Source organism: Megascapheus bottae, chromosome 19, assembly GCF_031878675.1.
Source record: "Megascapheus bottae isolate mThoBot1 chromosome 19, mThoBot2.hap1, whole genome shotgun sequence".
Lineage (NCBI taxonomy): Eukaryota > Metazoa > Chordata > Mammalia > Rodentia > Geomyidae > Megascapheus > Megascapheus bottae.
In genome coordinates, this window is record NC_143527.1 from 14,950,914 (window position 1) to 14,974,204 (window position 23,291).

General features: G+C 37.5%; 1 protein-coding gene across 1 annotated transcript in view; it reads right to left on the bottom strand.

The window, feature by feature from the left end:
- Dcc (DCC netrin 1 receptor) overlaps positions 1–23,291 on the bottom strand; it is a 934,207-nt gene that overhangs the window by 14,177 nt on the left and 896,739 nt on the right. The window contains exons 26-27 of the mRNA XM_090353075.1: positions 16,954–17,115; positions 10,426–10,638 (exon numbers count right to left, since the gene is read on the bottom strand). Coding sequence (XP_090209201.1) covers positions 10,426–10,638; positions 16,954–17,115 — 375 coding nt within the window. The remainder of the gene's footprint in view (positions 1–10,425; positions 10,639–16,953; positions 17,116–23,291) is intronic.

Here is a 23,291-nt window from a genome sequence, read left to right on the forward strand (position 1 = left end):
TGAGTTTGATGGGAAACAACCCCTATTTCCACCTGGCTTACTTCCGCTTCTCCTTGAGGTTATAGCAAAAGAACAGTGGAGGTAGACATTAGCTGCTAGGACTAAGAAATTCCACAAATTTTAGTCACATTAAATTGGTCCTTTGTCAGAACCAGCTTGGGAGATGCCCTGTGGAAAAAGGAGAAGAAGCAGGATTGTGTCCATCCAGTCTAAAGTTAGTCAACATAAATAAATTGGTACTGGGGGTTTCCTTTACTGGAATGCCCAGCCTTTCACCCTACACTTTGACAAGTGCTGGCTCAGACCTCTGTGCACAAAGCTACTTGTTTTTGTTAACTGAGGTATACTGTACTCAGTAGTCAAAGCGAAAACAAACAAATAACTATAATTTAAATGTAAGACTGAGTGGAAGTAAAGGTTCAACTAACAATTTGACTTTCAAAACATATGACACTCCCACGTATTTGTAGTTTGTGAAGAATAGGTTGGATAAGGAAAGTATGACTCGGGTGGCCCCAGAAAGAGGAAGGTACATACAACTCACATAGTTGAAAATTGAAGGCGGCATTTTTAACAGTGGCAATTTGGGGAAAAAAAATTGAAAAGAACAATCATAGCAATACCATCATTTTTATAAGTCTGCATGTGTAATCATGTTATAATAAGACTTTCAGTTTGATATCAGGCTTACCTACGACTTTTTTTTCACACCCCCAAAATGAGAATCTTTTTGTGACAAAATAGATCAAGGAATTGTCATCTGAGAGGTCTGGCAATCTGGTAATAAAAAGATTCTGGCAAAAAGAACTTCATTCCTCCTTCAAGTCTAAGATGAAAGTGTAGGGAATCTCAGAAGACATTTAATGTAGGCACACAATTCTCTAAAAGTCCCTACCAGTAAGATAAAAGTTACAAATGTTCAAAAGAAGTAGGAACTGCCCACATCTTTTCATAATCTTTAAGATATTACGGGTCCTATTGTTGTAAGGTGAGACTGCAGGGAAGCCACATTTTGAGGGTTCAGAGCTTGGAGGCCAGTGACTGCATAGTAGAATCCTGTCTCAAAGACCAGCAAGCCAGTAAATACACTTAATGCAGTTAGGAAACAGACTAGAGAGGAAAGAAACATGAAAAACAATACCAACAGCTAATTCAACTTTGAGGGAGAGCTGAACTGGGACCATGGTGACTGAAGAATATCCAGGAGACAGGACAAAGGACTTGAACATGGACACATGACACCTGCCATGGTGTAATGGTACCTAAGCTAGTCCAGGCCTCAATAGGCTCAAGGGCATGGGGCTGGTCACAGGAAACTCCCTGACCGAGACCCTGGACTGACAGGTCTAGTAGTATATCAGTCAAGTGCCCCACCCTGTGTCCAGGGCTTCAGACACACTCCTTACTTGGGAGAGGAGGGCTTCAGGTTCCCCCAGACCTTTATTCTTCATATGCAAGGCTTTCTTGAGGCTATGTCCTTTGCATTTGCCTGAAGCACAGCCCTCATCTACATTTAATGATAGCCTCCCTCACCTCTAGGCTGTTCTGCCAATCCAGCTAGAGACACCAGGGTGGCTACAAGAGGTTCCTTAGGCTCTGCTCCTTACTTCCCTACCTTTCGGAATAATACTTGATTGTTAATTGCTCAGTTTATAATCCTAGAGATTTTTTTGTTTGTTTTCAATTTGTTAGACTTTTTCCAGAGCACAATTTCAATCATCAATATAGGGTTTTTTTTTTTGGTGTGTGTGAATATTTTGCTTGTTTCAACACTCTCCCTTCTCCAAAAGAAAGCCCTAAAACCTGACAGTAATTAATAAACAACAACAATCTCTAAAGAATTCTGTCAATTACTTACAATAATTAGAAGGTATTCATGAGGTTCAGAACACATGACAGATGAGAGAGAGAAACAGGAAGCAAAGACCTTGATCAAGCTGCAGTGTACTCATAAGCTAACATGTTGAACTGAAGTCCCCTCTTTACAACAACTTGAAAATTAATAAAAACAAGGAACATGCATTTCTTGATTACAAAGCAGTGAAAGAACCCAGAAAGAATAATCACATTTATTAACACACTAATTAAGTTTGTACAAGTTCACAGGTTCCATAACTAATTTCATAAATGAGTAAAGTAGGACTCAAAGGAGAAAAGTAACAACAAAAACAAAACATATTTCCATAGTTGGCACAACAGGGACTAGCCTTCCAAATCACTGACTTCCATTGGCTTACACATTCTTTTATAAAAATAGCATACCCTGCTGGGTGCCTGTGGCTCATGTAATCCTAGCTACTCAGGAGGCTGAGATCTGAGGATCTTGCATCAAAGCCAGCCTGGATAGGAAAGTCCATGAGACTCATATCTACAATTAACTACTAAAAACAGGAAATAGAGCTGTGGTTCTAGCGATAGAGTGCTGGCTTGGTGTAAAAGAAGCTCCAGAGAACAGTGTCTTGGCCCCAAGTTCATGACTTGTCAGTGCAAGTTATTTATTTTCATGAAGACAAGCTAGCAAATAGAATTACCAACAGCTGTGACTTCAAAGTGCCTTTTTCACTCCGCAATTCAACTGAACTTTGATATCAGGTAGATTGTTGTATTTCAGATCATTTAGCATTTTATAACCTAATGGTTAGGAATTTAGACATTATTTCATCTTCTCTGACTTTCTCATCAAAACTTAATCCTTCCAATAACACCCATGTTATTTTATTTCATGTGAGATTGTTATCAATCGAATAGTTGTATTTAAAATTATCTGGATCTAACCTTCATTACTTTATCCTAACAAACTTGAAAAGTATTAGAGTGTCTATTATATGTAAGAATTTGTTTGATGATCTCAAGAATAGTGCCCCATGATCCTAGAAAACTGACCAGAGATTCCATCTCTGTATCGCTAAATGGTGAACAGAGTAGCTCTTCAGGTAGGCTTGAGTTTACTTGATAATGCTTCATGAACTTTGTAGGATGATAACATATATATATCATTAGCCTTATTCATTTCATCTAAGTTGATCTTTAAATAAACATTTTCATTTCCAAGATGTCTTAGAAATAACGATAAAATCTATACAGCAGTAGTTAACCTTGTGACCTATTAAATTTGTAATAAATGTAAAAGACTGCATACTTTGAAAAGCTGTTCCTGATTATCATTTCCTTCACTATTCTCTGCCACTCACCAGTCTCTCACTCTCCAGTAAAATACAAGGGTATTCTTCAGAGCTTACCCTACATCCAGTCACAAAGTTCTGAGGAAATTTTTATTTTTTCTTATGACAGCCTCAAGTCTCAACTCTCTATTTTAACACTAATGCTTACTTGTATTAAGTCCATAATGAATTGCAAGTTTATTTATGATGTAGTCATTTTATTTATTTTAATTTGTTGGTTGTACTGGTATTGTAGCTTGACTCAGACTGTCACTTGGCTTTTTCATGCAAGGTTGATGTGCTAATGCAGCCATACCTCATCTTCTGTGGGGCCTCTTAGCTGGTGGCTTAGAAGCCTAGATTGCTCTCTGCTTCTGTGACCCTGTGCCATCAGGCATGTACACCCCTGGGAACACCTGGTGACCCTGTACCTTCGGGCAAGTACACCTCTGGGATCGCCCAGTGAGGTGGGCAGTCTGGAACCTGAGGGCACTTCTGCTGCATGCAGAAACTCCCGGAAACTTCTGGTAAGGGCGCGTGTCTCAGGACACCATTGGCTGGTGGTTGCAACAGGAAGGCCCTACCTATTTGCTGCTGGTGGTATGAGGTGGCTGCCTTTGGATGATGAAGTATATATAAGCGACCACACTTTTTAAAAAAGTTAGATCTGCACCTTGAGTCTAGTCTCCAGAGTCTGTGTTCCTGAGATTATTTGTGGGCTCTGTTGCCACTTCACCCCCCTCCCAAAAGTCCAAGAAGGAATCCGACAACGACGACAATCTTCCAGCATTTTTCTCATTAATCAGACATGAGTCTCACAAACTTTGCTTCTCTGGACTAATTTCTAATCCGAATTCTCCACTATGATCTGCTTCCTGAGTAGCGAGGAATACAGACGTGAACCAACAATACCCATGTCACGATGTAATAATTCTCGATTCATTTTCAAGAAAAGTAATCCTTGATAATTTGCTCTTACGTTTTAATTGGGTAAGCCTACTGCCCAATTAAATTGAATCAAATGGATTCAAGTTTTTACTCAACTGTGTTCACTCTCTCTTTTTTGCTCTCCCAGTGGGCCTTGTGTTATCCTGAATATCCTAGCCACTCATTTAACATTCCTTTCGATCTCTGCTCTGCCATTCTGTAGCCCTCATGTGAGCAGAATATTCCCATGTGCCTTAACATCTCTTTTTATTTTATATCTCCTTCTGCTCATCTCAATTTTCCATGTTGAACCAAAGACCTGGGTATCGGTGGTGCTGAGAATAACAGATGTCAGGCTTTGGCTTCATGCCTTATTTTAGGAGCGTCACTGATACACTAGACAGGTAAGTTTAAGATATACAGTAGTTATTTCAGAGTTTGCTCGTTCCTGGGCACTCTTGTTATTACTTTTTCCCCCATCTAAAACCAACATAAAAGAATAAGATACTGATTCATAAATCTAAATGACTCCACCTGCCTTCATAATTATTCCTTGTGGATATGTAATATTTAAAAGCAAAATTAATTTAATTATTAATGTTTAAGATCAATTAAACCCCTGATAGGGGAAAAAGTTATCTAAGAATAACTCTTGGTATAACCTAAAATCAGAATAAATAAAACTCTGAGTCAGGCACTGGAGGCTCAAGCCTGTAATCTTAGCAACTCAGTTGGCTGAGACTTGAGGCCCTGAATTCAAGCCTCAATACACATTCTCTCCCTCCTCTCTCTCTCTCTCTCTCTCTCTCTCTCTCTCTCTCTCTCTCTCTCTCTCTCTCTCTCTCTCTCTCTCTCTGAAAAACACAAAACAAAACCTGTATTTATCTTTTATCTTAAATGTTATAATTCTCTGAATTTCTTTCATTTTTTTCTATGATTGTGGAAACAACCTCAGGTCTTCATGCATGCTAGGCAAGCACACTACCACTAGGCCAAACTCCCAGCAATTCTCTGAATTTCTTAAAGCTGTTTGCTCAAGTGTCAGCCATGGGTAGGTTAATTTCTTAACCTTTCAAGACTTAGCTATGAGGCCTCAGTCAGGCGATTTACACATAAAGACTCTTCTAGAAATTATTTTCTTCTTTGAGATGGTTAACAGAGTGCTTTCCTAATTATATGCTAATATGCCATACTAGAATAAATTAGCATATATATATTAAACACCAATTAGCTCCAGAGTCAACAATATTAGTAATAGCTAAGCAAATCGGTCTTAATTACATTTTACCAAAAGATGATTTAGGATGACCAGACAAAATCAAATCAAATTTCATCCATTAAAAAAAAATCTGCTACAAATGAAGACAGGAGAATTTCAAGGAGACAGCTATATAAAAGAAACAGATGGGCTTCCGCATGAGATGAAATGTCTGTAATAAGATGCAGTGTAATTTTCTACTCTCGAATTGATTGGAAATACTGGCTCCAATAACACCAAATAACACATTTCTTCTACTCAGCTGCACCAATGATTGATTTGCTCTGACTTGTCTTAAAAATGACCGTCTATTTCAGCTGTTGAAGAAGTCTGATCTCCCATGACCTCTGCCTGTGGATGATTTTAGCAGAATACAGCATGCAGGTAGGATCTGTGACACAAGCTCCTGCTGGTGACCTATGCACAGCTCAGCAAAAGCAATCGTATTCATGTATTGTAGTAACGCATTGGCAGTCTTGTGTGACAACATATTTACTGAAATGAGGCCTGCCGAAAAGATCAGGCTACAGCAGGAATACATGATTTCCCAACCAGCCATAAAATATAAATCATATGCCTTTTCTGTCTACTGTCAGCCACACATGCCTATGTCTTGTTCACAATCACTCAACAATGGAAAAACCCAGGCTACCATTTTCAGGAGGAAAATCAAACTCTACTTCACAGTACAATGAAATGAATTGCAGTCTTGTCATGTCCACTGACCTTGACCCCTGACGTATATATGTACGTATAGATGCGTATATATATATGTATATATGTGTATATATATATATTTGTTATGCAAGAGGTGTAACAGGCCAGTGTTCTAAGGGAGCATAAAGTCACCATTTAAGAGATCAGATTTTCTTTCCTTGTACAATGACAGCACTGGAAGACAAAGGGCTTTGTGGTCTAAGTTCATTTAAAGTGCAGCTAAAAGGAATTTTCACTAGTGAAACACACACACACCTTATCTTAGATTTTTTTGTAATTTATGACAGACCTATAATGCAATAAGCCCAACACGCCACCAGACATTTTCTAGTTAACCTGAAAGGGGACTAAGCCAAATCACTTCTATGTCCATGCTTGTGATTTAAAAAGTGCAATAAATTATTCCATAAAATATGTAAAGACCAGCCAGGAGCGTAGCCTAGTGGTAGAGTGCTTGCCTCGCATGCACAAAGTCCTTGATTTCTCGGTACCACATACAGAGATAAGCTGAAAGTGGCTCTGTGGCTCAAGTGGCAGAGCACTAGCCTTGGGCAAAAAGTGTCCAAGGACAGTGCTCAGGCTCTGAGTTCAAGCCCCACAACTGGCAAAAAAAAAATTGTGTAAAGACCACACAGTTATTCACATTCAAAGATGAAGCAGTAAGAAACAGAACCACTTTAGCATGAGATGATAAATTTATAAGAAATACTATAAATACTTTGATGCACAGTAAAACAAATTTTCAACTCAGCAGGTAGAAGAAAAAAAAGTGAAGGAATGAATCTGTGTTTGCAGGTAGATAGAATTCCAGTCATTATGACAACAGAATGACTTTCTAATTACTGCCTACTATAGCAATATGCAAAATGCTCCTTAATCCCTGGGAGATTGTTACTGGCTAATATTTATTGGCCTATGCTTTATGTTTAAAGTTGTTACAAACGTAGCTCCATATGAGTCAGTGGGAGGCAAACTGAGGCATATACCCTTAGCACTGACTAGAAAAACCCACACAAAAGGAATTTTGATGGTAAAATGAATTTTTCTATTGATCCAAATTTCAAAGCTTTCAAAGTAGAAGCAGCTTCTCGTTTAGCATGATCTTTAAAAATTAGAGCAATGCTTCACATTATCATATTCTCAAGTAATTACTTGCAGTAAGTAAAGATAAATTTATGACTAATTACACAGTGCATTATTGTGAAATCCAGAGTAAGATTATTTGAGGTATTTTCTTTTTTAAACTGACAAGTGAATGCCTTTACTTCATCAATCAGTTTGACTAAAGTAATGATTTTCTTAGAATTAAAATTTGTTGAAAGCTCTAAGTATTTCATCTTTGGGGCTAAGAAGCATGTAGTTAATGTCACCACTAATACATTTGTCAGTCTGTTAATTTTCTTTTTCTATTAGAATAAGTAAACACCAGCCCCCTTTAAAAGCATACTATTTACAATGTGTCAAGAGCAATGCAGAAAGACTTATTTGAAAATCATGAGGTAAGGCATTATGAAATGCACAGGAATCACAGGCAGACAATGAAAGAGAGACATAAAAGGGGAAGGCATTTAATAATTCCAAAGTGATGGTAGAGCATGCCTCACTTTGAGCGGGGGAGGAGGGCATTTAAAGGGGAATGATGAAAAAAAAAAGTCAAATCCTGATCTCTAGCCAGAGGTATGGGAAAAATATGAAAGAAGCGATGGCTTGTGAAAAAGAGTCAAACAAAGGCAGCTGCAGCTCCTAGATGTACAATGGAAATAAAAGAAAATGAGATTCTGTCTGCATGACATTTGATCAGAGAATGGCTTTTCAGAAATGCTTAGGATTTCATTGAATTGGTGCAGAGACAACACAAGTGACTGCTTCTCTTCCTGAAGGACCGAATCTTCTCATCTATAGCACACTGTATCAGCTTTTGTTTAACACAGCTTTGGTATTATTGTTACCAGTAGAAAATAAGATCTTGGGATCCATCTTATCATGGATGTTTCTTCCTAAAACTTAAAGTTCCTTTTGGTCATTTTTTTATGGTGGGTTGATTCCTAAATTTTATATTCCAAACTAAACTAAACATCACTATTCTCTAGGAGGGGAAAAAAACTTACTTAAAATAACATTCAAAAACTCGTTCTTTCAATATATAGATAGTGACTGCATGAGTTTGGATTTTGAATGTATGTCAAAGCCCTATGATCCCTGCCTGGTACTGTTGGGAGGGGCTGGGAGGTGTGGCTTAGCTGGAGGTTTTAGGTCATTGTAGTCATGTCCTCAAAGGGAATCAGATCACTCCATCCCTTCCTTCTGTCTTTCTCTGGTAATGGGATTAGCAGCTTTCTCTACCACACAGTCTCACCATGATGTGTTCTGCCTTGCCACAGAACCAAACCAACTAGAACTTTCAAAACTATGACCCATATAAAGCTTTTCTCTTTCTAAACTGATTATCACAAGTATTTTTAATAGCAGTAGAATGTGAAGGACATAATGAAAAACTATAGTGCTTAATGCCTCAGCTCATGATGAATTAAAATGCTTCCTTTGTATCAACTTTGGGATGATTTTAATATGATGGCCTTTGCTTTTGGTGTCATTTAATAAGTTGGATGTAAACTGAATGGCACGAATTAAGTTCAGAAAATTTCGAGGACTCCTGTTCACTGACGTTAGAAATAAATATGCTTGCCTTAGCACTGCCTGTCAGCTTTGTAAACAAGCTGAGTCTCAGTTTCCTCACCCATAAAATATGGCAATGAGTAGCAGCTACCTCACAGAAGTTACTGTGCCCTGAGAAGGTTCACTAAAGGATTATGAAACAATAGCTAGTGTTTGGAAGTGTGATCCACCCGCCATCTGTTCTGTTATCTATCAGCCAGCTTCCTTCTAATCTTTTCTTTTGGTTAGTATTGCAATGGAGAAAGAGCAGCAGTTCCTGGAAGGCATTCCCTAGCTTCAAATGCTTTTAATTATCTAGAATCCCAGAGTTGCTGGCTGATATGAAGAAGTAGCAGCTATTCTCCTTAAGGTCCGTGGGAAGAAGGTGTGTGTCCATGCAACAGACAGTGTGTACCAGACAGTAGATCTGGTTGAGGACCTAGTGTTGGTGATAGAGGGGAATCACCTGTAGCATAAAGTCGTGATTTGTGTTGAGCCTGTGTCAGCCATGACTGTTACGTAGCCTACATCCCAAGCAAAGGAATCCAACTTGCTTTACTTTCTAGGGCAATTAACCGACTGTCTATTCGATATACCAGGTGGAGAACAGTAGAGAGGATATAAGTAGATGAACTAAGTGTTAGGAACAGCTTCGATTCTTAATATTAACATGAAGATAATTAACATTTATAGTCTATTTTCAATTGTTTCTTTGGATTTTACATTTGTCATGATGTTTGGTTTATAATACAACCACATTCTTGTAGACATGGTCCAAAATAAGAAAAGAAAAGTTGTCCACTTATATAAAGTATATGTAGATGTGCAATGTAGAGTGGCCAATTTGAGTTGCCTGATTATTTAGAATACTGATTTTTTTCATCTTATGCCTGCTATAATGGCTTATTGGCTCAGATTTATTTTAAATATTCAAATAATTTTAAGTACTACATAGTTCTTTTACTAGTATGCATCTACTTAAGTATTATCCTACATTCATTCACATGGTACCTTAGCCTTCACTTTATCCTTTTTAACTCTTTGTCTCTCTGTCTCCCCTTCCCTTGCTTCAGTTCCTAACAAAACAAGACTGAGCTCTGGTTCAGTCCTAGTGGACATAAACTGAGGTAATAATTACTGAATTAGACTATTACTGTATTGGTAACACAAGGTTCTGATTTTCATCCCTATCATCAGACTTTCCTAGAATGACATCATAGATAGGTTGGTTTTATCTATTTAAATGTTGGCTTATTTCAAAATTTAGGAAATTAAACATCTTTCTGTTCCTAGTACCAGAATTTTTGTAAGTACCAGACATTTATTGATTTATTTATCTTTGCTCCTTATACATTCAACTTTAGTCTTAGGACTTCCTATTGGCTAGAGAAGAAATGCTAGAGAATCAGGAATGTCACCATTCTCTATTGAGCTTAACTGTAGTTTAGCTAAAAATGATGAATTGGCACCAAGGATTCATGGACACCTTTCAAAATGAATGTCAAGCATCTACAGCCATCCACTATTTTTTTTCTTTCTGCTAATGTAGATTAATTTAGAGCTGCACCACAAATGTCGATGACAAATGTAAGGTAGTTCCCACTGAAAACAGATATGGCATCTGAGTGTCCTCAGACACCTCCATGTACCATGAAGTAGAGTCATCAAGGCTCTGGATGATCTGAATGGGAGCCGCTGGTACTTTACCTGGCTGAGATAGAAGCGGTGTGTAAGGGACTTTCGGTTCTATTGCACTCATGGGTGGAGGTAGCAGAGGGTTAGCAAAGCTGCGGAGTGGATGCGTTGGTCGAACACAGGCGGTGGGGATGGTTCTGCTTGGCGCCTCCTCACTGTTGGGATGTTCAGGCTGGGCTGGGGGCAGCATAGGTGGATGCTGTGTGGCTGGTCCTTCACTCACTGCTGCAGCAGAGGCAAGAAACTCAAGTCATGATTCCAGACAAAGCTTAGTTTCCCTAGGTCTCCTGAATCAGTGCAGAGAAATGACAGGCTCCAGCCAGTGTTTTACACAGGCGATGGACATTCTTATTCCTCTACCATCCTGTATTCATGAAACATGATTAACACGTCCTCTTTAAACAGGAGAAAGAGGTTTGCCAGGACAGGGATCTATCTCTCAGGAAGAGTAGTAAAATGTATTCAGCGTAGACTATATTGCCTGAACTGTCTGGGCCCTGTAATCATAAGTGATGAAGCAAGAAAAAAGAGTTATTTCTCCTTTCATAAGTAGCAATGTCAGTAAAATTCAATGTACCAAGCCCGGTTACAGCTGCATTATTATCTACCAGCCAATATGCCAATTTTCCTGTGATTTAAACATGTCATGTCAACTGTCAAACAAATCAGAGTTACAGGGTGCTCAGAGGCATTGCTAATAAAATGATACAAATAATAACCACTATCATTATCCCCCATAACAAAATAGAAGCACATCTAGCTAAAAGTTATACGAGAGAGGACTCTGCTGGAGCAAGTTGCCTGAATGCTGAATTCTGATTTTTTTCCACTTTCATAACAAACCTTGTAATTTTCAGGCAGATTACTGTAGTCCAAGAGGCCTCACATAGTCATCTGTGACACCCCAGAGGCATTTGGACAGCTTTGTATATGGAAATGCATCGTTTTGTCTGGAGAGTACAGTTGAGTATGACTAAAATATTATCCAGGCAATTTCTCTCACTGAGAATGCTGCGACCCAGTTTGAACTCTTGATTCATGTTCAACGTCTATAGGTGCAGATTAAAAGACAAGCGAACAGGGCTCCCTAGTAGACAGAAGGATTAACTGCAAGTGTGAAGCTATCTGATGATTTATGTCTTAAAGTTTTGTTGAGTGGATTAGGAAAAGGTGCAAAGATAGAAGATAACATCTAAAAAATAAAGATCTCTCATTTCCTAAAGAGGATTTTTATAACCACGAAATACTTCCAGTTAATGAGTCTGGGAGATGATTTTTAAGACAACTCTTTAGGAGGCCCATAAGGTCAAGAAGAGGTAGAGGTGCTAGAAAGGAAATGTAATAAGGGTGAAGGGATTAGAGATGAAAGATACAAAAGATCCAAACATGATATTAAAGGCCTGCAGACATGGCAAGTGCTTTCTGAGGGTATTTGTATTCATTCTTCCTTATTGAGGAGTCATTGGTCCTGAGGACCATGGTGTAGCCTCCAGACTCACCTTGTGAAAGATGGTGGAAGGAAAATGTACCGTTGGCTGAAAACATGATGTAGCTATATGGCAATCAGAGTCAAACAATAGGCAGAGATGTCACAACAGCAACACAATTCCTAAAGAGTATTTGTGTTTCTCTGTCCAGTGTTTTCTGGTGAGATGGTGAATAGTAATATAGATTTACAGACAAGGAAAATTAGTAGGTTTTAATTTTATTTCCTATCAAGAGGTAATTGACTAAAGGCTAGTTTTCCAAATAAAAGACTTGATGACTTAGCCAATTTCTAATATGTCTTTGTGTCTACCATTGGTCTGAGGGTGATGGCTCAATTCTGTACTCAACAAGATTTTCCTGGGAAAGTTGACTTCAATCTGGATCATTTTGTTGATAATTCTTTTAACTGCAGGTCCCAGAGGATGTTTATGGATTGTGAGATTGCAGCACTAACTGAGAAGGGAAAGCCAAGCTCTTTCAGGAAGATCTCTAGAGATAATCCTCTAGATGGAGAATATTATTCACCACAAGGGCTTTAGAATCTCCTGGAGGAAATACATTGGCTTTTGCTTGATTGAAGATTCTCTCTCTCTCTCTCTCTCTCTCTCTCTCTCTCTCTCTCTCTCTCTCTCTCTCTTTCCCTCTCCCCCCCCTTTCTCTCTGCTGTTCTGTGAACTGTGAACTCAGGGAAATTAGGTTCCTAAAGCTGCTTATCTCTGGTCCTTTTTTATTTCCAATGAGTTGGCGCTTATTAAAGGATTCATATCATCAGATTAAATATATGAAAAACTATGTTCAGGAGACACCATTTCATAATTTTCCTTATAAATCTATCTTTGCTAATTCTTTCTATTGAAAAGGGACTTCAATTTATCCAGACTATATTTTTAAAACACTCTGTATTAGAGACAATAATATATTTTCCGTGTCTGATTTCCTTTTGCTTCTTCTTTTCTTCTTTTCTTTTTCTCCTATAGTTTTGAAATGAATGAGGTCTATGGTAAGCATATTATCATGATCATGAATTTAAAAAAATTTACATGTGCCTTTAGTCCATATCCTAGTTTGACAAAGACTTCCTATATCATATCAACACGTGAATTCTGATGAGAGTACTAAATTTTTTGTCCACTCAAAATTCTCTTTTCTCTTATGCTTTTACTCTCAACTAGCATCTCTAAAACAGCAGCTGCAAGTTATTTCTACATGCTCAATCCTGTACTCACAATACCTCCTGGGGACACAGATTGGGGGACCAACTCCTTAGTGAAATCCATTTTTATCACAAAACTCAGTGAGAAAGCAAAATGGCCAAAGCTCTAGGTGAAAGTAGGAAGGCTTATCTTTGAAAAGATTTCTTGTCTATAAGGGACTGGTTTTGTTCTGTTCATCATGAATAAAATGGACAGAACTTTCCATAGAAAATTTATAATTCTCATATTTCAAATGGAGCAAAATAAATGCTTGTCAGAGTTGGTTGACATTTAGAGCAGTGAAAACCCTTAAGCAAACACAATAGAAACTGTTCCACCAGAGAAATCCTCTCATTTCAGATGAGCCCATTTGGCTGGTTTGCTCATCAGCTCTAGGACACCTATGTGAAACAAATTGGCTCAACGACATGACATTTAGCTTTTCTAAGAGCTCTGAAAGCAAAGAAAAGCTCCTTTCACCATGATCTGCAGACTCCCTGCAAATCAGAGTATAGAGTGAAAATCAAAGGCAAAGCCCTCATTTTTAAATGATGGAATAGTTGGAATGCATTGTACAAATGGCATCCAATTATACAGCAGACTGAAATCTCAAGGTACTTTGTAATAATTAATGTCAACACACATAAATAATAGCTACAGAACAACAAGGAACAGTATTGCAAAAAAAGGGAAATGAGGATTTTTTTTCTTCCTAGCTAAAAAATGGTAAATTTGACAGCTATGTTACACAGCAGTAGCACTAACCAAAGACTCTGGGATATGAGCAATTCTAGATACCTGATGAAGAACACTATGCAACATTCCTGAGCTAATCCCAGTTCTTCATGTTCCTGGGTTCTTGAAATTACTCTCGAGAACATGTCATGAAATTCTTTGCACAGTTGCTTTAATCTAGTTCTACTTATTAGTTGATTTCTCCAATTTGTGTTAAAATGATTGCATGAATGGATCTGTCAGGTCTTCCCATCACCTAAGACAATGCCAGAACTGAAAAGGAAGGGTGGAAATCACCAGTTTCTTTACCACATAGTTGACTCAAAGATAAGAACATGAAGGATCCCATTTTGTCATGATTTCTGCAATGAAGTACTCAAGAACATGGATTTTGAAGGTTTTCATAGTCCTCTTTGCTGTCGCTCAGAACTGCCATTAGTACACCTGACTCTACTGTGGGTCTGCAAATAGGTGTAGTAAGAATGTACCTAGTGGATCTTCTCTTTTCTTACAGACAGAGAGCATTTCAGCTTTATTTATGACTTCAGAAAGCAGCAGATCTTTGGGGAACAAATTTAGTGATTCATCTCTTCAGAAACTCCAAGATCTTTTAGATAACTTTGGAGGAAAGAGAGTCTCTACACTTAGCAAAGCCAATTCTTTCTTTTTCTAACTGGGCCTTTCTCTTTTTCTCAAGGTGACTAACTAGACATCTCCACCCAGAGTCATGAAATGTTTTCTGCTTGAGAGAGAAGAGTGATGTTTAATGTTCTCCAAGATATATAGAAACCGATACTGAACGGCTGGAAGTTAACTGCTACTGACAGTGAATTAGAGGACATTTTTCTCTCCTAAGAAAGATGGTGCTTATCCATTTATTTTCAAAGCAATCACTTGAAATGCTTATTAGATACCATTCTTTTCTCTTTGCACATGTTCTGTTCCAAAAGTATTTGTTGAGTGGTATATATATATATATATATATATATATATATATATCCATATAACCTTGGCTAAGCATGTTTATTGCCTTATGATCTTTTTTTTTGTTTGTTTGCCAGTCCTGGGCTTGAACTCAGGGCCTGAGCACTGTCCTTGGACTTTCTCAAGGCTAGAGCTTTACCACTTGAGCCTCAGCACCACTTCTGGCTTTTTTCTATGTATGTGGTACTGAGGAATCAAACCTGGGTCTTCGTGTATGCTAGGCAAGCACTCTACCACTAGGCCAAACTCCTGACCTGATTTTAGATGATCTTAAGTGAAACTAACAAGCACTTTGATGAGTGCTTTACATAGCATCATAAGTTTTATAACTTAAGGTATAAAACATCTACAGAATCACTTTCATTTAATAATCAAAGGATCTAGTAAAGAAATTACCTGTTTTGCTTAATTAGTTCACATTTAAGGGCATTTTAGGTTCACAGTAAAATTGTGTGGAAGGTATAGAGATTTTCCACAAAGCTGCTATGTGCATGGTCTCTCCATTATCAAAGGCCCACTCTAGAAGATTATGTAAGAGTGCATACATACATTTTATCCACAAATCATTGATAAGGTTGACACTAGACTATTTTCATTCAAGCTTTGACTTTTGGAATTAGCTCTCTAATCTTTCAGTAGTACAGCACCAACTCAAGAACAAACCCAGAAAGTATAATGGGATGCTGGATCACAATGAATACATTTTCAGAAGAGAGAAATGAAATAAGAACATATAATAAATAAGAACAAATAATACCCTGGTGCTGCTGGTTCACACCTATAATCCTAACTAATGGTAGAGCAGTAGCCTTGAGTGAAAAATGCTCAGAGACAGTACCTAGGTCTTCAGTTCAACCACCAGTTTGGGCATGAATTCATGTGCATGCACACACACACACACACACACACTCCACAAATAATGACTAATAAAAAGCTATAGCAAACTTCAGCTTGCCCCAGTCATGCCAGAGGGGCCTGACAAAGGCTATTCCACATCTAATCTACCATGTCCATTTAAAGTCATTGGTATAGATGAAACAAACTAATGTAGTAGACAATAGCTCAGTAAAGAGAACACAAAAATAAAAACACTTCTTTGCAAAAGAGGAGGGACCAGTTGACTGAAGTTTTTAACTGAAATTATTAAATCTTACTAAGAGTTGCTTTGAGATTTGGATACTTTTTGGTGGTTAGACTTCCCACACATTTCTCTTTTAATGCTTTTAATATGGCTTGGGGGTCTATTTCCCCTTGAGTTTCTGCAAATAACTCTATCCTGTGGATTCCATGAGCAGTGAGAAGAAAGGAAAATGAATCTAATTCTCCCTGAGCAGATTTTTGATACTTTTTAATTCTATCCTTTCTACAGCTTGGTGATTTATGATCTCTTAGAGCTTCCCTGTTGAGTTGGGGAAAATACAGCCTACCTCACAAATATATCTTTTTGCTGTTACCATCATATCTATTACAAAACATTCTCTCTTACATGAGTTGCTGAGTCACCGATTCTTAACTAAGAGATGAAAGCCATAAAATCGATTCAAAAATGCTGTGCTCAAATGAAAAAAAAAAAACCCAAAACAACAACAACAAAAAAACCAAAAGCAATAGATAGAGCACAAGAGAAATCACTAGCGAATGTTCAACAGCTTAAAAGTCTCCTTCTATTCCTGCTTTTTTTCTGATCGCCAAAATAGTACTCTGGAAATATTTCTGCCCCTCTCCTCAATAGCTAAGTGAAAAAAAATTGCAAGTAATTAAATGAGGGCATAGGGTTCACCAAATATTGGCTCATTGGGAATCAATAAAAAATATGACACTTGAACCAACAGATTCTGGATACAGATATCACTTCACTTGATGGTTAACTTCCTAGTTAACAATACCTATGATTTCAAAGCATCTACTATAACATTATTTTTTGAAACAATAGCCTACACTTCATATTTTCAGAGGAGCATGCTGTGGGAAAACTTGAAAGCCCAGCAGATGAATTCCTAAGACAATTCTAGAGCCAAGGGCATAGTGCTAACAATTCTATCCAAAGGAAAAGTAGAGAGAAACATTACAGATTTGATCACACAAAAAAACCTTGCACTTATTCATATTTTTTTATGAAAAGGGAAGGAAAATGCATTACACTGACTTCTTCCTGCTCCGAAACCTCGGTCCACTGACAGCGTTGGGAATGGTACAGGCCGGAGGGTGAACTGTGGATGGGGATACCCACACGTGGGCGATGGGAGAATTCCTGGGTACTGGGCACTTTCTAGGGTTGGCACAGGGATGGCACTCACAACAGCTGCAAAACAAAGATATTTATTGTTATTCTCATTATTGTTGTTTACATCTTAGCCAGCTTAAATTAAAATTACTAACATTCCTCTTCCTCCCTCCCTCCCTCCCTCCCTCCCTCTTTCTCTCTCTTTCTCTCTCTTTCTCTCTCTCTCTCTCTCTCTCTCTCTCTCTCTCTCTCTCTCTCTCTCTCTCTCTCTCTCTCTCTCTCTCTCTCTCTCTCTCTGTCTCTCTCTCTTATCTAGTCCTGAGGCTTGAACTCAGGGCCTGGGCACTGTCCTTCGATTTTCTCAAGGGTAGCTCTACCACTTGAGCCATAGCATCACTTCTGGATTTTTCTATGTATGTGGTACTGAGGAATCCAACCAAGGGCTTCGTGCACGCTCACAAGCACTCTTTCTTGATTCTTGCACATTTCCCTTGCATGATGTACTCTAACATACATCTTATGTTCTGCCTTGTATGCTTGCTTCATTCTTTCTTCCAAGGACAAAGATGGATTTAGAAATACAAGGTTGTTCACAAAGTACGTATGTTGTGTAGAGTGGTCTTAGGGAGTTCTGGGGATTTGTTTTTAAATTTGGTAAATGAATGGACCTACGATGAGAGACAGCCGGAAAGCACAAAGGCAAGTACATCTCAATACTCAGCCTGACATTCTCTTTTTTTCCTGACATTATCTTTCAATAGAAAATTCTTTGACTAGTCAAAGTTATGCAAACAAAACACATTGTTTTAAGGGTAACTGAATGTTTTCTAGGAATACCAATGACTTTTTGTCCCAAGGTCTCAAATCCACAGATGAAGTGGTATTGGAAGACACTGAGGTTCAGTGGTAATAGTATGTTTTGAGATTCATTCAAAAGGATGGTGTATCTCTCATAGAAATTTCACTTATAAAAAATTTAAAATGTAAACTACATATGAGGAAACATGGATTTTTTTAATTACTTTAGAGGAGATGCACATGAAAACTTGGGAATGATGAATGCTGCAATGCTTCAAAAAGTAGATGTCAAAAGGAATAAATAATGATGGATAAACACATGGGCAGCCTTAGGAAAAAGAAATGATTACAATGATATTTAAGCAAAGAATGAGATTAATGCCAGTTTCTACGTAAATTATAAATTCCTTAAAGGAAAAAAGTTACTTTTTTTTTTGTCTTTGTGCCTTTACAGTACTATGCTAGAGATATCTAATTTTATCCAGTGAGTTAATAACAAGGATTTTCTAAAAGTACTATTTGGAAACATGACATTTTAAAGTAACTTGATGTATTATTTAGTATCGTGGGGTTTATAGCTATATAGTTAAAATAATGACAATAGACTTGAACAATTGGTTGCTACCATGCATAAAATCTTTTTATCCAATCAAATTCCAAGTCTCTCAGACAGTCAATTTAGTTATTGTTTTATTCATGTTGTTAATCAAATGAGATCACAGAGTACCCATGTGTTGATAGACAAGTGGCAATGTATGTGTCACCTCTATTGACAGTGTTTCTCCTAAGTTTGTGACATTGATTGGCTAAAAGGCAACATCCACCCCCTGTATAAATTACACACGGTTCCTTGTCAATATTATAATATTATCATAATAAAAACAATATTATTATGAGACAATTATCACATCACATTTTATAAAAAGTTTTGAAAGTATTTTTTGGTACAGAGCCAAATAAATTTGGATGAAGAAACATAAAAGAACTTGGCAGGCCACAGAATTTATAAATTGGGTGACTAGGAGAATTCAAGAACCTGGATGTCCATTCCAGTTCCAGGTCCTTCATTCCTGAAGAGAGCAACTTTTACTTTCCAATAGGTTAATATTTTCACTACTGATATAAGTATAAGGGTTTGCAAATAGTAAGAGTTCTTTAAAAAGAATATGTCCAATATGTTTCTGCATCTTGACAATGCTCATTGTCTTATTTCCTGGCAAAGAATCGTATACCAAAAATTTGTTTTTGATGTATTTTAATCCATTATTCATTTTTGAAGGAGTGGGAAGTTGACATTTACTTAGAACATAGACATTATAACAGTCATTCTAAAATAAGTTATATAAAATATTATTTGAATTACCTTTCTGCATTTTTTCTAGTTACCAGTACACACACACACACACACACACACACACACACACACACACACACACACACACACACAATTTAAAGCATGAACTGCATTGCTTTGCTTATGTAAAACAACTTGGAAAGTGATATCCTCAAACATTTTCTAAGAATCTTTACTCTGTGGCCAAATATGACAAGAACTCTCTCTGACACAGCTTGCTGACCACTGAATTTATATCTGACACTGATACACAAAGCTTTCTCAAATAGAAATTCCCTTACCAAATTACTCAGCTACTTGAGCAGGGCACAGTGGTATTTGAAAACTTTAACAGCAGTCTTTAAAATGGTAGCACTAAATGTGACCTACAGGAAATCTAAAGGGAGCACATTGATTATTTTTTTAAATGCTACAAATGTTAAGACTACAAATAAAGGGGATGCATATGCTATAAGTAATAATGTGTTGAAGTGAAACGTTTATGTAAAATGATTTTACATTCTTCCTCTCTTTTCCATTTTATGCTGCAATGACCTGTATATAATCCATAACATCTAGAAATTTAGGGTCTATGGCCCTTAATAAATACTCCACTCTCTTTGTATGTTTTTCAGGTATTCTTCGGGATGGCATACAGTGCTATGCTAATGCTCAGTGAAGAACTCCTTTCAGAAAAGTATGAGCACTCATAAATAGGTGCTCTGTGGTTATCTTTAATATGTGGCGGAAAAGCAAGTGCTCAAGGAAAACTGCCTGGCCCTATTGCCTAGTTCTTCATCTGTTAGTAGATCATGTCATAGAAAGTTTCTCGGAGATCCCCGAATACCTCATCCATTGTAGTTTCTGTTTCTGTGGGATTCCTTCACACATTTTTACCAGGGTTGACCTGCTGACTTGTAGAATGTCAAAGAAAGAATAGTTGTTTACTTCCAAGGATAGATGTCAAAAGAAAATTAAGTCTTGATTTTTCTGTTCAAAGAAGCCAGGCTGTTTTGTCGACCCCAAACCTGGCCCACCCTGCCTTGGGGGAATACTGGACGGAGAGGGACTGGAGCCTTTAGTCCAAGAGTCTGAAAGCTCAGAAAGTCATAACTAGCAGACTCAACAGAATCCTTTTAACCTCCTGATTTGTGTAATCCAGTTTACCGACCGGTTAATTTTATTTGAAAAGTCACAATACAAACGGCAATTTTGCGCTGAACCAAACATTGCTTGATGTGTTTGTGTGACACAGTAGGGCTGCAAAGGTGCATAAAATGTGCTGTCTTTTGGGCGTAATCACAGAAATACAAAGAGGAAAGAAGTATGTCAAGCAAAATCCAATCTAACCTTATTTTAGTAATGCTATGGTCAACAGAGTTTTAGATTCATCTGTTACATGATACGAGTTGGAAGGAGTTGGAATTCAACTCAGCTTTGAACTCTATACTCCTTGTCTCTCACTGCGTTTGATAGGGAAAATTTCTATGGTGTAGTTTATGGCTCTGGAGCAGTTGATTGCATTGTTGCTCTTAAGAAAGCACCTTTTGTATATCACCTCAACAATAAAAGTTAAATTAAAAAAAAATAAAAAGAAACCACCCTTGTTTTGTTATGGGCAGACAGGAAGGTTGTGTGAGGGATAATGTGAGCACTTAGTCATGTTAGTTCATTGAGCTAGGACCTGTTTGTAGATGCTGGCTTCTCATACCATGCATTCAAGGGTCAAACAAGGATTTCGATTTGAGATTACTTTCCTAAGCAGGTTGGCTGATCTTCTCATTGTCTAATAGCTCTTCATGTCCATCTGTGTCTACCCAGTCCTTCTAATAGAATGGTGCCAACAAGCCAACTGAACTCAGTTTTAAAATTTTATTTTACCTCTCTACAGTTTCTTCAACTTACCCTTTGTATTTTATAGCCAAGTGAATAAAGTAGATGGTGCAAATGGAGAGACTATACTTACTGTGAATGCAGGAGTGACCCCACAACCAGAAAGCAGTTCCAAATCTATCAGAACATAAAATTGCAGGATTTCTTTTGACTGGATATTTTTTACTAGACTTTTCAAGCTCTGTTTTCAAGCTTCTTTCTTTTAAAAGCTGATTTAACACCATTTCCCCCCTCTAATATTTACAGGGAAAGGGAACAAAGTAAAAGGAATGAAATGTGAGAGAATTCTGTTCCATGGGCTTTTTTAATACTCAAATTATTGGATCTTTATGGCTGAGGTGATTTTATAGATGATTTGTTTCTTAGTTCTGATAAGCCTTACAGATAGTGATGTTCCGTTGTGTCAAAAAATTCTTGAGATGCAATGTACAAAAAATTTTCGAAGAAGTGATAACCGGGAAATGGGGGGAACTGCCTGTAATCTCAGCTACTCAAGCGTAAAGAAAGGAGAATCATGAATGTTCAGTGCCAGATCTTGCCTTGGGAAAAAAAAAGGCTGATGAAAGATAAAGCTCAAGTGGTAGAGAATTTGCTTGTCTAGAAGGCCCAGGGGCTCAGTCCCTTGTAGCAGGAGGGCAAGGAGGAGAGGAAAAGGTGCATTGTGGAAAAGAAGCTGCATATTCACCCCTTTACTTCCCAAGAATGGACTGTATCAGAGATGATCTAAGTGAGAGCTCAAAAGGCCAGCCACCATTTGGGACCACTCTATGGATCAACCCAGATCAATCCAGCCAACAACTCCCCGCCTGATATTCCTCATCTTCACAGGTCTTATTTGTTATGTCAGAACACATTCCTTGATACCACTCTTGTTTTTAAATCTCTGTCGGAGAGTCTGATCACTGGGCAAGTTAGTATATACCTTTATAAACCCTTTAGAATGTCAGGAAAATTGCACCTGATGCTTTCATATATTTAGGAATTAATTTTATTATAGTAAAATAGTATTTAAAATGCTCCTATGTCCACGATATAAAAAGTGAGTCTGCACTTGGACATGATAAACAGGATCTAAACATTCACACAGTGAAACCAAAGGAGGTTTTTCTTAGGAAAGGATCACAAAGGCTAAATAACTATGTGCATACAATCATATAAAATGATGTTTATCAAGAGGAATGTCAAGAACAAGAAACAAGATATTTTTGTTATTTTCCTTTTTGTGGTTTCTTTTACCCCTTTTGGCACTGTTTTTGACTTCTGTTCTTCTCGTCTTGTCTATAAATTTTTCTGTTTGGGGGAGGGTATGGGGAAGCACAAAAATGGTGTAACAAAGAGTAAACAAGTATAGCAGTTATTCTAGACATTATGTTGACAATGAACTAGATAACTTGTGAGAGAACAGGGTCAGAAGGGAAAAATGGGGAGAAAATGAGGGAAGAGGAAACACTGACATATATTGAAACCCCTCTGTACATCACCTTTACAATAAAATTTTGAAAAACAAAAAAAGAAATCTAATTAATAAATTTATGTTAAAAAAGAAGTGAGTCTGCACCACCGTTTAACATGCAGCAGTACTAAAATAGGGAGTTAAGCTGTATGGGATTTTTCTCAAGCTTATGCTAGTACCTGGTGAAATTTTCAGAAGAATGAGTTAACTTATCTGGGATGCATGTATGTGATCACTGTGTGTATATGATCTTTGTGTGTGCATGATCATTGACAGATAAGATATTTCCTCCCATAATCATAAAGTATATGAAAGAGAAGATATACATATATACGCACACACACGTATGGCTAGAAATCTAATATTTTTCAGATATATTTCTATTAAATCTAAACAATTCAAAATGGGATGACTGTTAAATTCATCTACTGTTCATAATGAAATCATACTCTGGCAAAATGTAGATCTATAAGGGTATTTGAGACCCTGTCAGTTGCATAACAGGAAGAAGGAGTATTTTACTTGTAAGGCTGTTTATGGGTTTATTTTAAAAATTGGCTGTGATTATATGTTGAAATAATTTTCCTTTGCTAGATACAGTTTCACCATTGAAGAAATTGCAGGGGAAATAAGGAAGAATGTAAAAAGTAATTTAAACAATACGTTCTATTGTTTCTTCATTACTTATTGAAGCACAGAATGCATACAGAAATTTGAGACTCTGCAGAAGGTAGTGCTCAATTATTTCCAGTGTAGAATGCCTGGTATCCAACCCCC